We start from the raw sequence: 11,732 nt of genomic DNA, 5'->3' as shown, positions 1-11,732 counted from the left end.
CGAGCGTGGGTGGAATGCTGTTTGTTTTATTGTTTGAATATCATATACTTCAGTATAGAATTGTACACGAGTAAAGACACTATTCTGTCAACGTCAGCAAAAGGGAGAAAATAAAATATATAGAATTTAGATAGTGAAGATGGCGCCGTGCTAGTGGCAGCTTGACACAGCAGCTCCCTGTGTGTATTAGTGTTTTCTTTTAATTTAAGCTTTGAAAACAATTTCCCCTCGGGATGAATAAAGTATTTCTATTCTATTCTATTCTATTATACATCACATCAGTCTTTTGCTTCATTTTAAAGATTTGATTCTCTGGCGTTTTTAAATTCCCCCCGCTCCACTGCCCATGGCGTCCAGAAACACCAGAGGCCGCACCTTCATGGCGGTGTGTCTCAGAGAATACCACACACCTCTCCAGGTTCCCCACACCACGCCGTTGTCATACTGGTGCTTGTACTTCCCTTTGCGGTAAAACTTCCCGTTCAGGTTGGCTGCATGACACCTGCAGGGGGCAAAGGTCAACAAGTCAACAACTGGTGCGACCGGAAAACACAACACTGCACGTGGTCGAGCTTGAAGGGAGACAACAGAGTATCATCTCACCTGTTGAACCACCATCCCGCCTTGTTCTCCTGGGCACAGCTGCCCTGAAGGTAGCGGTCATTGTCCTGTCGATCAGTATCACCAGTCATTATCAGTTTAATAAGTAGTTTTATATTTTGTTGTGTTTTACATTTTGTTGTGTCTTATTTAAGTGTTTAAGTCTTTGGTTATTTTATTGTGTGTCTTTAAACTGGGAGTCACTGCAAAATTTTGTTATGTCCTCATAATGATAATAAAAAATTCTTGATTCTAAAAAGCCTCTTTGATCCGTACACAGGGATCTGGACTGACCTGGTCACTGGTGCTGAACTGCATCCCACTGAGGCAAGCCGACCACTGCTCCACCATCCCCCCACCGCCGGTCAGAGCATCTCCAGCTTTGCCGCTGTACTGTCCGTAGTGAAGACGATACTTGTCCTGGAGCGGACACCACGGTGAGTTTACGGAGAATGACTTCAGAAATGTATATTAAAATGTTTTTTTCTCCTCACGTTCTCGTCGGAGATCCTGAAGTTCTCATAAAGAGCATAACTCCTCTGTCCTCCCCAGTCCATGAGATCTATCTTCACCAGGTTCTTACCTGTGGGAATCATTCAGGTTAAATAGGATTTCAATTATTTCCCTTCAAAGGTGAATGAAGTTGCATTATTTGAGGGTGTAATTACTGACCGTCAGACAGCAGAGAATACATTTGTTCATTCCCCAACCAAAACTCATCATTCCACAGTTTAAAGTCACCAAATCCGTCTCTGTAGGCGACCCAGTCTCTGCAACCATCAGGCAGATGTTTAATCACATGACACCTCCCGTCTCTCATGTGACGAACCATTCGTGGACAAATACCTGTTGAAGTCAACTTTTCCATGTCGGCGTCTCTGAAACACCGTCCATCCTCCCCCGTCCTCCATGTCACAGTAAACCAGAAACGGCTCCTGGTGTGATTTGGGTCTGATGCGGTAGAAACCACTCGGTGACCTCAGTCGCTCAAACAGCTCGGAACAATCTGACGAGGACAGCGTTTCAATAACAGTGTAGAAGACTAACTGTCAGTGATGATGTGAACACTCCTCACCTCTGTCGTAGACCATCACGTTGCCTGCTGGTGGCAGTGATGTCCTGTTAGAGGCGTCTAAAGCCCCGCTGATGTTGCTGTGGTCTACAGCAGAGTCTTTGTCCAGGTCAGGATCAGAAACAACTGATTTGAGTTGAAACGGGTGGAAATATTTGTGCATCTGCAGATGTTCGACCTGCCAAGTCCCAATGAGGAGTTTATTCTCCAGCTTCTTTATACTGCGCTTCAGAGCTGCGACCTCAGGCCCACACCAGTCTCTCTTCTGAAAATGTGGGAAATCAACAGCATGTCAATCCACGACATTTCTACTCTCGTGTTTTCAGTATCATGGGACCATGGTCTTCCTAAGAATGACACTTCTTTAAAAGCTCTGTAACGCGGTTGTTGTTGTTCTCAGTGTCAAACAACAGGAGAACATGTGAAGATGTTAAAGAACAGCACTCGCCTGTGACACCTGTGTAGAATCAGCCGTGGCACACACCAGAGCCAACAGCAGCGGAACAAACATGATCCTGAGGAAGAGGAAACCGTCTGCAGAACCAGCCTGAAATTACAAAACAATACAGGTTTAAAATGACACGAGAAACAAACATTAAAGCGAATCTCTGCATCACGAGCACGAGCCTACCTTCATTTCACAATGGTGTTTTCTCCAGGTTCAGTGTTCTCTTCCTCAGGATTATTTATAGGCTGGGCCAGTTCTGCATGGTCCATATTAGAGGATCCAGACGTAACCAGCTGTGCCAAACGCTGAACTCTATCCAGCCTCTCACTCTCCCTCCTCCTCCTTCAGAGGCCGAGGCTGATCTCACACCTGTAAACGGCCTCATGGACAGGATGTGCCGACAAGACCTCATTCTTCTCATACCACTATTTTTACCTCTTCCCTTCTTTTTAAAAAACTGTTTTGTTGTTTTGAGGAATAAAATAAAAACATATGTATTTTTTTTCAAAGACCAATTAAAAACAAGCTTTTTTTATACACAATATATAAAAATCACATTTAATTATGTGAAATTAAAATGACTCAGCCCATAATAGTCGACAGTGCATAATATTGTGGAAGATTCTGCAGAAATGTGCATTGCTTATTTTTTATTGTATTTTATTGCCACAATGAAAGCAGTGTGGTGAAACACATGGTTCAGGTGAAATGAAGCCGTGGTAAAAACCAGCACCCCGTGTTTATTTCATATTCTAGATTATTTGGGGTGAAATAGTGGTGCTCAGGTTATATGTGGACGTCTTCCTGCAGAGGAGAGTTCATCTCACATGTGTAACAGAAGCTTCCGGGCCAAATAAAATGGGGATGCAAATCTCAGCAGCTGTAAAAACCAACTCTGCCACAAAATGCACACTTTTGTTACGCAAAACAACTGAATACAGACGCCAACATAGAACAGTGAAGCAGGGCAATATGCAAAATAAGGAATATGTTAATGATACTTAATAAACTGGCAAAGGGGAAGAGTGGGGGGGGCAGAGCCAGGAACCAGAGGACAGAGCAGGGCAGAGCTCCAGAGAGTGTCCACAGTTTCCAGTCCAGAAAACCCAGAGTGTGTGTGCAGCAATTAGAGATGATGCTTAAAGTTCAGCACTCACAGACTGAGACGGCGCTGAGTCTACGATGGGGCAGCTGGGTGGAGTTGTGGCCTGGTTTATAAAGCAGAGTTGATTGGAGATGACTGACAGCTTGGCACACAACACCTGCACCTGATCCCACTCCTGTAATCAAGCACACGGCACAGACACAGAGAGAGAGAGAGAGATGAGAGTTACTTTCACATGTGGAACATCAGCTTCCTGGCTAAAGAAAATAGACGATGCAAATCTGTGCAGCTGTAAAACCAACTTTGCCAAAAAATGCTCCCCCTTTATCACTTTATTTTTGAGTATTTGGGATACAATGGTGTAGAGCTGCAACTATCAATTATTTTCAGAATCGGTTAATCTGTCAATTATTTTCTCAATTAGTCGATTAATCGTTTGGTCCATAAAATGTCAGAAAACCTTTAAAAATGTTGATCGGTGTTCGTCAAACATGGAAATGATGATGTTCTCAAATGTCTTGTTTTGTCCACAAACCAAAATGATTGACTTTTTATGATTTCTTTGTTATCCAGAGCAAAGAAATGTAGAAAATATTCACATTTAAGAAGTTGAAACAATCAGAAATCTTGTTTTAATCATAAAAAAAGCTTCAAACCGATAAATCGGTTATCAAAATAATGGATTCATCGTTTCAGCTCTACACTGGTGCTGGTGTTATATTTGGGTGCATTGTGCCGCCCTCATGTGGAGGATAAAGCATTAGACAATAATTCATGAAATGACACAATTGTGCAATTATGCATTCAAATCAGTTTAATTCAGTGTGATTTGTACAGGTTTAAAAGAGTGAATTTAAAGATTTAAAGATTTTATAGCCATTATATGTGAAGAAGAAGGAAAACATAATTCACCTCATGTTTTCCTTATTCTTCACAATTCCTGGTTGATGGATAAATTAAGTATATTCAGATTATTAGAAGGTTTAACAAAGTACCATTATGCCCAAATGAATGAATTAAAACCATGTGTATGTGTCGTTAGGGAAGGCACACTGGATACAAAGCAGATGTTAGAGGCAGGAGGGAGTGAGGGAGGTGTGAGGAGTGAGGAATGAGGAGGGATCTGAGGCAGCAGCAGCTCCTTCAGCTCCTTCATGGCTTCACTTTTCACCACTTTTTCACTGACAAAGAGTGAAAATAGCTGCGGACAGCAGAGTTGTTATGTCCAGGGTTCAGGTTCGGCCTCAGTGTCCGTGTGAAGGTGGACAGGAGATCAAAGTTGACTTTGAAGGACGCTTTAAAGGAGACTTAAAAGCGCGTCGAGAGCGAGACAGAGGCTGCGCGTTTTCTCATGACGTCCAGGAAGCTGCAAACCGCTACGTTTGCACAAAACCATGAGGAATATTGGATGGACAGAAAAGTTAACCTTTGAACCAGCTTCCTTTGTCCGCAGCAGAAGTCACAAGACAACAGTCTCGTATCATTTCACAGATGACTGCGCTGACGGTGAGACAACACAGTTACTTTGTGTCGCGTAAAAACAAACTAACTAACTAAAGTGACTGAGGACTGAGGACTGAGGTGAACTGTGTCTGCTTTGTCTTCTTCAAACTTTCTCCTCGCCTTTATTTCATGAAACCTGTGAAAAGTGACCTTTCTTTGATAATTGGCTCGTTACTTTTCTTTTCTTTTCTTTTTTTTGGTAAGTTTTTCTAGTTTGTGCAGTTTGATTCTGTTGTTAATGATGAAGCTGCATGTTGTTATTCTTTCCCTCACTTGAGTTTTTTCCGGCTGCAGATTCAGTTGAAGTTGTTTGAATGATAATGATGTTATTTTAGTTTCATCTGCAGAAACACCTTCTGTTTCCAAATGTAATCACACACACACACACATCATGTGTTAGTGCTGCACTTTTTACAGCAAGTGTGAACTCCTGCACTGAAAGTCCAGTGATAAAGTGACTTTAACAATGGCAGCATGTGATTGGCAGATCAGACACTTTTCTTTTCCCTCTGCAGATTCAGTGTCTTTTGTTCTGGATCAGGATGTCGTATTAGCAGATATACACAGATTATTGTTCCTCTCTTCTGACCCTCATGTCCTAAAACCTTTACACTTGTGTGTCTTACAATTGCAGAGACAACGCGTCCATTAAAGTAAGAAGGAAGACACACACATCATGTCCTCTGTCCATTTCCATCCAGGGTCAGATTCAGGTGTGAACGGGTAAGGTGCATCAGAATATAACAGAATATTAGAAGTCCATGTACCTCTTTAAATTGAATCAGGACGTCAGGGAACATCACTGAGCTGCAGTCGTTTCTTTTTCTGCCCGTTTTCATTAGAAATGTGGCAAAGATGGAGGACGCTGAAGTGGAGATCGACAATGGAAGTCACGAGTCTGCTGTGCCAGACACGACGTATCAGTAAGTTTATCTTCATCAGCGCTTCACTCAGAACCACATTTACCTTGTTTGTGGCGAGGATCACACGTCTTTTCTCCTTTTGCAGTAATATCCGGAAGAAGATTGCACCGTTTGTTATGTCCTTTGGATTTCGGTGAGTGTGTTTTTGGAGAAGACATCTGCTGGTTCTTCTTTTGTTTTATTCACTAACTGTTTTGCTCATCAGTATATTCGGAGTGATACTCATCATACTGGACATTGTGCTGGTGATTGTGGACTTTTCCCTGCCGAGCAAGAGCAGGGAGGTGGGAGACATCTTGGAGGTCGTGTCCCTCACCATCTCCTTCTTCTTCCTCATCGATGTCCTCCTGCGGATCTATGTGGAAGGGTGAGAAGCAGATCTAGTATTAACACTCGTGCAGTCTAATCTCTCTCTGATAAATCTTACCTCTTGACTGACCGAGGCTTTAATTCAGTACGTTCAGTTGCATTTTACTGCTGCTGGTTTCTCAAGAAAGATCCAAGAGTGATGCAAACATTCCCGTAGTCGTGTGTCAGCAGAAACCAACAGTGATTAGCCGTTAAACAGGAAGTAGTGAAGGGGAAGCTGGACAGGAAACGCCTGACGTGGTCCCCGGGCAAACATAACAAAATGAGTACAGTGTCCCGACTGATCTTTGCAGCGTTCATATTCAGTGTCTGATGATGCCGCCCTTCTTCCAGGTTCAAAGTGTACTTCACCTCCAAGCTAAACATCTTAGATGCCGGCATTGTGCTCGTCACGTTGGTGATCACCATGATCTACACCTTCACTGACCTGTCCGGTGCCAGCCTGATCCCGAGGTACGTCCTCCTCCTCCTCCTCGTCATCCTGTGAGTGTAGAGCACATTACACTTTCTTCATTTGGCTTATGGTCGATTTTAAACTAGCTTTTGTGCCACTGTCGCTCTCATTGGTCGTTGATTAAAACAACATTAGGTCTTTTAAATGTGCAAAATCTGTTTACCTTGTTTTTGGCTAGATAGATGAACACAACAGGCAATAACTATTCAGTCAGTAAAACAGAATAAATAGGAATAAAAGCAACATAGAAGGACATGAGAAAATACAAAAACATAAAAAATACAATATATAATAAATACAATTAACATGAAAACATAGGTAATATGCTGACATCTAAATATACTTGTATACAAAGTAAGACTTTACACAGTATAGTCTATATAAAGTACATATATGTACTTTATATATATATACGTGTGTGTATGTATGTATGTGTGTGTATATATGTGTGTGTGTATATATATGTATGTATATATGTGTGTGTGTGTGTGTGTATATATATATATAAATGTATGTGTGTGTATATATATATGTATGTGTAAATGTATGTGTGTGTATATATATATATATATACACATACATATGTATGTGTGTGTATGTGTATATATGTATGTGTATATATATATGTGTGTAATATATATGTATGTATGTGTGTATATATGTATGTGTGTGTATATATATGTATGTGTATATGTATGTATATATATATTTGTGTGTGTGTGTATATATATATATATATGTATGTATATATATATATGTATGTATGTGTATGTATGTATGTATGTGTGTACTGTATCCTTTTTAAAAAATATCTCCTCCTAATACATTCTTTTACGTTCCATCAGGGTGGTGACGTTTCTACGTTTCCTGAGAATAATCATCCTCGTGAGACTTCTCCGACTGGCAGCTCAAAAGAAAGATTTGGCCAAGGTCACCAGGAGGATGGTAAAGCTCTGATAACTGACTTTATGTGTGATCCTGTCCTTTTAAAGATTTATGGAGATGATTGAGACTTTTACACCTTGTTGTTTTTGTCAGGTTTCTGAAAACAAGCGACGTTATCAGAAGGATGGATTTGACCTTGACCTGACCTATGTCACAGGTAGGTGTTAGATGGTGCGCGACAGATTAAACACGGTGACTTTTATAAACACACCGTTTTCTAAATGTTGTTTTTCTAGATCGTGTCATTGCCATGTCTTTCCCCTCGTCTGGAAAACAGTCCTTCTACAGGAATCCCATCGGGGTCAGTTTGACTCCACTTGCATTCGATATAAACACGCACACTAATATCATAATGAAGTCCTTCATGTGCATCATATAACAAACTCCGCCCACTATTCCTCTCTGCAGGAGGTCGCCAAGTTCCTGGACGCCAAACACGGCGGCCACTATAAAGTTTACAACCTGTGCAGTAAGTTGAAACACGACAGAGTCGACACATGTGCTCTTCTGTTGCTTCTCTGTGGAGAACCACACAAACCGTCATCTTCTGCCTCCAGGTGAGAAAGGTTATGACCCAAAGTTCTTCCACTACAAAGTTGAACGGGTGTTCATCGACGACCACAACGTCCCCTCGCTGGAGTAAGGATTTCTCTTCTCTTTTTTCCTCGTGATTACACTGAAGCTCACACGTTCACGCTGACTTTATTGTGGTGTTGCTCTGCTGCTTTATCTCAGGGACATGCTCAAGTACACAGCGAGTGTGAGGGAGTGGATGTCGGCTGATCCCAGGAACATCATCGCAATTCACTGCAAAGGAGGGAAAGGTGACGCCTAACATGTTTGTTTCATTGTCATTAAGTGAACTAGAGGATTTGTGCTACTGAGAAGATACAGTTGCACCTCTCCCATAATTTAGGCAGGTTAGTTTCATACATTTTCAATTTAATGGAGGGAAAATGGCAGAAAAAGGTTAAATATTTCATAATGTGTCACGAGCAGATAAAACTGACTCAGTAACTCCTCCTACAGTCATTTCCAATGGGTAGAATTGCAGGAAGGTTAATATTTCATCTGTCTAGTATCTGTTAATCACATCGAACTATTGATTGACAGGTTTGAAATCTCCTGCACAAGCTGAATATTTTCATGTGTGAGTTGTTGAAATCCACTGAACAATGTAGCAGGAGATCACAACTAAATAAAATGGAAACATTAATCAAACCATGTCTGTGCTCTGCGGTCAGGACGCACCGGTACGATGATTTGCATCTGGCTCATCGACTGTGACCAGTTTGAGAGCGCACAAGTAAGTCTGGTTTTAACCAACGAGTCGCCTCCTTCAGACGATGATGACTTCACCACGTTTCCTCTCGTGTGTTTTCCGTTTGCCCCTCAGGACAGTCTGGAGTATTTTGGTGAGAGGAGAACGGACAAGAGTCGGAGCTCCAAGTTTCAGGGAGTGGAGACTCCCTCTCAGGTGAGAAACTCTCCCGCCTGGCTCCTCCTACTGTAACATGACTGACACAGTCTCAACGTGACACTTCTGTGTGTGTGTGTGTGTGTGTGTGTGTGTGTGTGGAGCACAGAGCCGGTACGTGAGCTACTACCAGATCATGAAAACCACCTTCAACAGACAGATGCCTCCACCTCAAAGCCTGAAGATCAAGAGCATCCGAATCCACTCCGTAGCCGGTAAAACCTCATTTATTTAACGTATTTTTTTGCATGTGTGTCCGTGTGTGTGTGTGTGTGTGTGTGAATCATGGAGTCTTTGCTCTGACGCAGGTGTGGGGAAAGGCGACGGCAGCGACCTGAAAGTGAGGATAATTGTGAAGAAAGAACTGGTATTTAAATGTGTCTGCGCCAAACAGGAGAACTGCATGGTAAGTTATTTACTCACTTTTTTATTACTTTTATACGAGTGGATGATTGATGATGATGATTGTGTGTGTGTGTGTGTGTTTCACAGGTGTTTCCTGACATGGGCAATAATGCAGCAGTCATCAGTCTACAGAGCGGCCCTGTTGTTCAAGGGGATGTGAAGGTCATGTTTGAGTCGAGTGCTGTGAGTTCTTCACTTGACAATGTTTCAAGAAACGACTTATGATCACAGGAAGTCACCCGTGTTTCTAATCATTCTCTTCAGGGTCTTCCAAAAGGATACGAAGACGTTCCGTTCTACTTCTGGTTCAACACCTCCTTCATAAAGGATAACAAGTATGTTCAGAAGATGCACTTTCCATCTGTTGCTTCTTTTCCCTTCTGTCTCTGAACTCTGCATCACTTTAAATCCTCCGCAGGCTTTTTCTACACAGAGAAGAACTGGACAACCCACACAAACCTAAGAACTGGAATGTGTACAAGGAAGACTTTGGTGTCACGATGTTCTTCTCCGAACCATAGACCGGAGAGGAAACGGCTCGTCGTTGCAGATCAAACACTACGGAATCAAATGAAAAAGGGAAATGTGTGTGTATGTTGAAGTTGTTGTTGTTGTTGTTGTTTGGGGAGCTGCCGCGAGTCGACTGCTCTGGATAATAAAGAACGTGTTACTGGATAAAACTGTGAAAAAGAACTTGATATTGTGATGATTCTTCATTTTAATCATTTCATCATATATATACAATCTTTAAATTATTGTACACACCAAAGGCCACGTCGATCACGACCTGAGAATCTTCACATTCTGTGTCTAACTCCATCTCTATTAAACCTCCAAATTAGCGAGCTGACAAAGAGAAAAGTGCAGAAGTAAAACTGGAAACAGGCGTCCTATTTTAGGTGAAATCTTTCCTTGCTGAGGCCGACGATGAACAACAACGAAGCAAAACCTCAAGTCCTGATTCAATCAAAAAAAACTCTAAAACGTCACCATTTAAATAATAATTATAATAATAACTTGGATTTATAAAGCGCCTTTCACAAAACCCAAGATCGCACATGAAACTTTCCTAAAATCTTGACAATAACACTGACAATAACTCATTGCTCATGCATTCTGATTATTGTAAAAGGTTCAGATTAAAGACACCAGCGCGGTCGGACTGAACGAACCACTTCATCTCCGTGGTCTCATGTAAACGCGTCAGCGCTGAGCACGATGAACGTGATCTGTTGACCGAGACGCACTTTCATCGTTTATGAAATCAACATAAACTGTAAAAGTCTTGTTTCCCTAATTAGAAACAAGACATTTGCACATATTTGGTGGAGCTGCTTCTCCTCAGTCCAAACACGCTTCACGTTAACACAGAGTGTTCCGGGCAGCTTTGGCCATGTGTCCTTCAAAACCATTGAGGAGATCACACTGCTCCAGCTCGTCGTAGCGCCCGCTCAGCAGAAAGCAAATCATTGTGGTTTTGCAGGTCTCCATGCAGGGTTCAGACACGTGTCCTTTGTGCCTGTAGTACCAGAACTTTCCGAAGACCCGGTCGTCGTTAATAAAGGTCCTCACCAGCCTGTTGTAATCGGAGGGAAACAGAGTGGAAATACCGTAGGCTTCAGTGGCGCGGTACAGCAGTGTCCATGTAGGGTGCGGCTCGGGGCCGGCAGGTGAGCCTCCGGGACGGAGTTTGCCTCCGTCAGGTTGAGGATGTAGGTTTCGTGGTCGAGAACGAGTCGAGAGCTGCCACGGTAGTTTCCGTCCATGTAGTAGACGCGATATCCTGGAGACAGAAACACGAGGGATGAAAAATGAGGTTTAAACACAGCAAACGTGTAGAGAAGAGACTCATACATTTACCTAAGTGAGAAACAAAGCAGCTGAACATCGCTACAGAATATAAACTATAATATAAACTTGTTTAAAGGGTTTATTTTACTTCTGGAGATAAACGTGTTATTTGATCATGAGATTGAAAATCCTGAATAAAATTGACAAAAAGTCAACGTCAAAGTCGCTTCCTACAAAGAAAATAAAAGCCCTGCAACTGCTCTTTACTGTCAACATGCTGTCAAAATAAAATGAAATAAATAGTAAATATAATATAATTGTTTATATAATATAAATAATAAAAAAACTGCTCGAATGAAACGAACAAACAGCAGCATCATCATGATTTTAAGTTTATCCTTCATTGGACCAAGTGGAGAAAAAAATGTGTGAAACAGCCCTTTAATAAACATGAGAGACAGAAACTGCAGCGTATTTTTATGAGATTACGAGATTGTTTCTGTTGTTTTTAACTCACCTGGGTTCAGATTAATATAAGTCGTGACACTCGGGGCAATGAAAGCCACTCCCAGTGGGCGTGTCATGGTCGCCTCGTCGTAAAACATTTGGAACTCGTCCAGATGTGTGTGGCCAAAAAACT

The 11,732-nt window shown here is 41.9% G+C and overlaps 3 protein-coding genes across 6 annotated transcripts in view; 1 reads left to right on the top strand and 2 right to left on the bottom strand.

Moving 5' to 3' along the window:
* Positions 1-10: 10 nt before the first annotated feature.
* fgl1b (fibrinogen like 1B) lies at positions 11-2,421 on the bottom strand. Of its 2 annotated transcripts, none has more exons than XM_058628345.1 (9): positions 2,304-2,421; positions 2,121-2,219; positions 1,676-1,937; positions 1,447-1,606; positions 1,273-1,370; positions 1,095-1,183; positions 895-1,020; positions 604-668; positions 11-502 (listed from the first exon to the last, which is right to left on the bottom strand). In XM_058628345.1, exons 1-9 carry the CDS (start codon positions 2,307-2,309, stop codon positions 322-324), a joined length of 1,086 nt encoding a protein of 361 aa, XP_058484328.1. In that variant the 5' UTR covers positions 2,310-2,421; the 3' UTR covers positions 11-321. The 2 variants fall into 2 exon arrangements, with proteins under 2 accessions (XP_058484328.1, XP_058484329.1); XM_058628346.1 differs by having other exon boundaries at positions 2,130-2,219.
* A 1,912-nt stretch (positions 2,422-4,333) lies between these two features.
* Positions 4,334-9,994, top strand: tpte (transmembrane phosphatase with tensin homology). 3 transcript variants are annotated; one of them, XM_058628070.1, is made up of 19 exons: positions 4,334-4,731; positions 5,363-5,451; positions 5,571-5,651; positions 5,737-5,784; positions 5,857-6,018; positions 6,354-6,473; positions 7,320-7,419; positions 7,513-7,576; positions 7,656-7,720; positions 7,828-7,888; positions 7,977-8,058; positions 8,155-8,243; positions 8,664-8,725; positions 8,816-8,896; positions 9,006-9,111; positions 9,205-9,302; positions 9,389-9,484; positions 9,566-9,636; positions 9,720-9,994. In XM_058628070.1, exons 2-19 carry the CDS (start codon positions 5,405-5,407, stop codon positions 9,820-9,822), a joined length of 1,536 nt encoding a protein of 511 aa, XP_058484053.1. In that variant the 5' UTR covers positions 4,334-4,731; positions 5,363-5,404; the 3' UTR covers positions 9,823-9,994. The 3 variants fall into 3 exon arrangements, with proteins under 3 accessions (XP_058484053.1, XP_058484051.1, XP_058484052.1); XM_058628068.1 differs by having other exon boundaries at positions 6,354-6,503; XM_058628069.1 differs by having other exon boundaries at positions 4,724-4,806; positions 6,354-6,503.
* A 7-nt stretch (positions 9,995-10,001) lies between these two features.
* The window catches only part of smpd1 (sphingomyelin phosphodiesterase 1), a 5,352-nt gene continuing 3,621 nt past the window's right edge, over positions 10,002-11,732 (bottom strand). Inside the window, 3 exon segments of the mRNA XM_058627905.1 lie at positions 10,002-10,984; positions 10,987-11,084; positions 11,610-11,730. Of these exon segments, the coding sequence (XP_058483888.1) occupies positions 10,664-10,984; positions 10,987-11,084; positions 11,610-11,730 (540 nt within the window). The 3' untranslated portion in view covers positions 10,002-10,663.

This window comes from Solea solea, chromosome 4 (assembly GCF_958295425.1).
Source record: "Solea solea chromosome 4, fSolSol10.1, whole genome shotgun sequence".
NCBI lineage: Eukaryota > Metazoa > Chordata > Actinopteri > Pleuronectiformes > Soleidae > Solea > Solea solea.
This window is presented reverse-complemented; position numbering and strand designations above follow the sequence as displayed.

Coding starts and splice junctions, on each gene's coding strand:
- fgl1b (XM_058628345.1), bottom strand. Junction 1,938..2,120: donor ATTCTACACAGGTGTCACAG/GCGAGTGCTGTT, acceptor CCACATTTTCAG/AAGAGAGACTGGTGTGGGCC. Junction 1,021..1,094: donor TCAGGATCTCCGACGAGAAC/GTGAGGAGAAAA, acceptor TGTCCGCTCCAG/GACAAGTATCGTCTTCACTA.
- tpte (XM_058628068.1), top strand. CDS start 5,405: ATGTCCTCTGTCCATTTCCATCCAGGGTCAGATTCAGGTGTGAACGG. Junction 5,652..5,736: donor GTGCCAGACACGACGTATCA/GTAAGTTTATCT, acceptor CTCCTTTTGCAG/TAATATCCGGAAGAAGATTG. Junction 9,637..9,719: donor TCCTTCATAAAGGATAACAA/GTATGTTCAGAA, acceptor AATCCTCCGCAG/GCTTTTTCTACACAGAGAAG.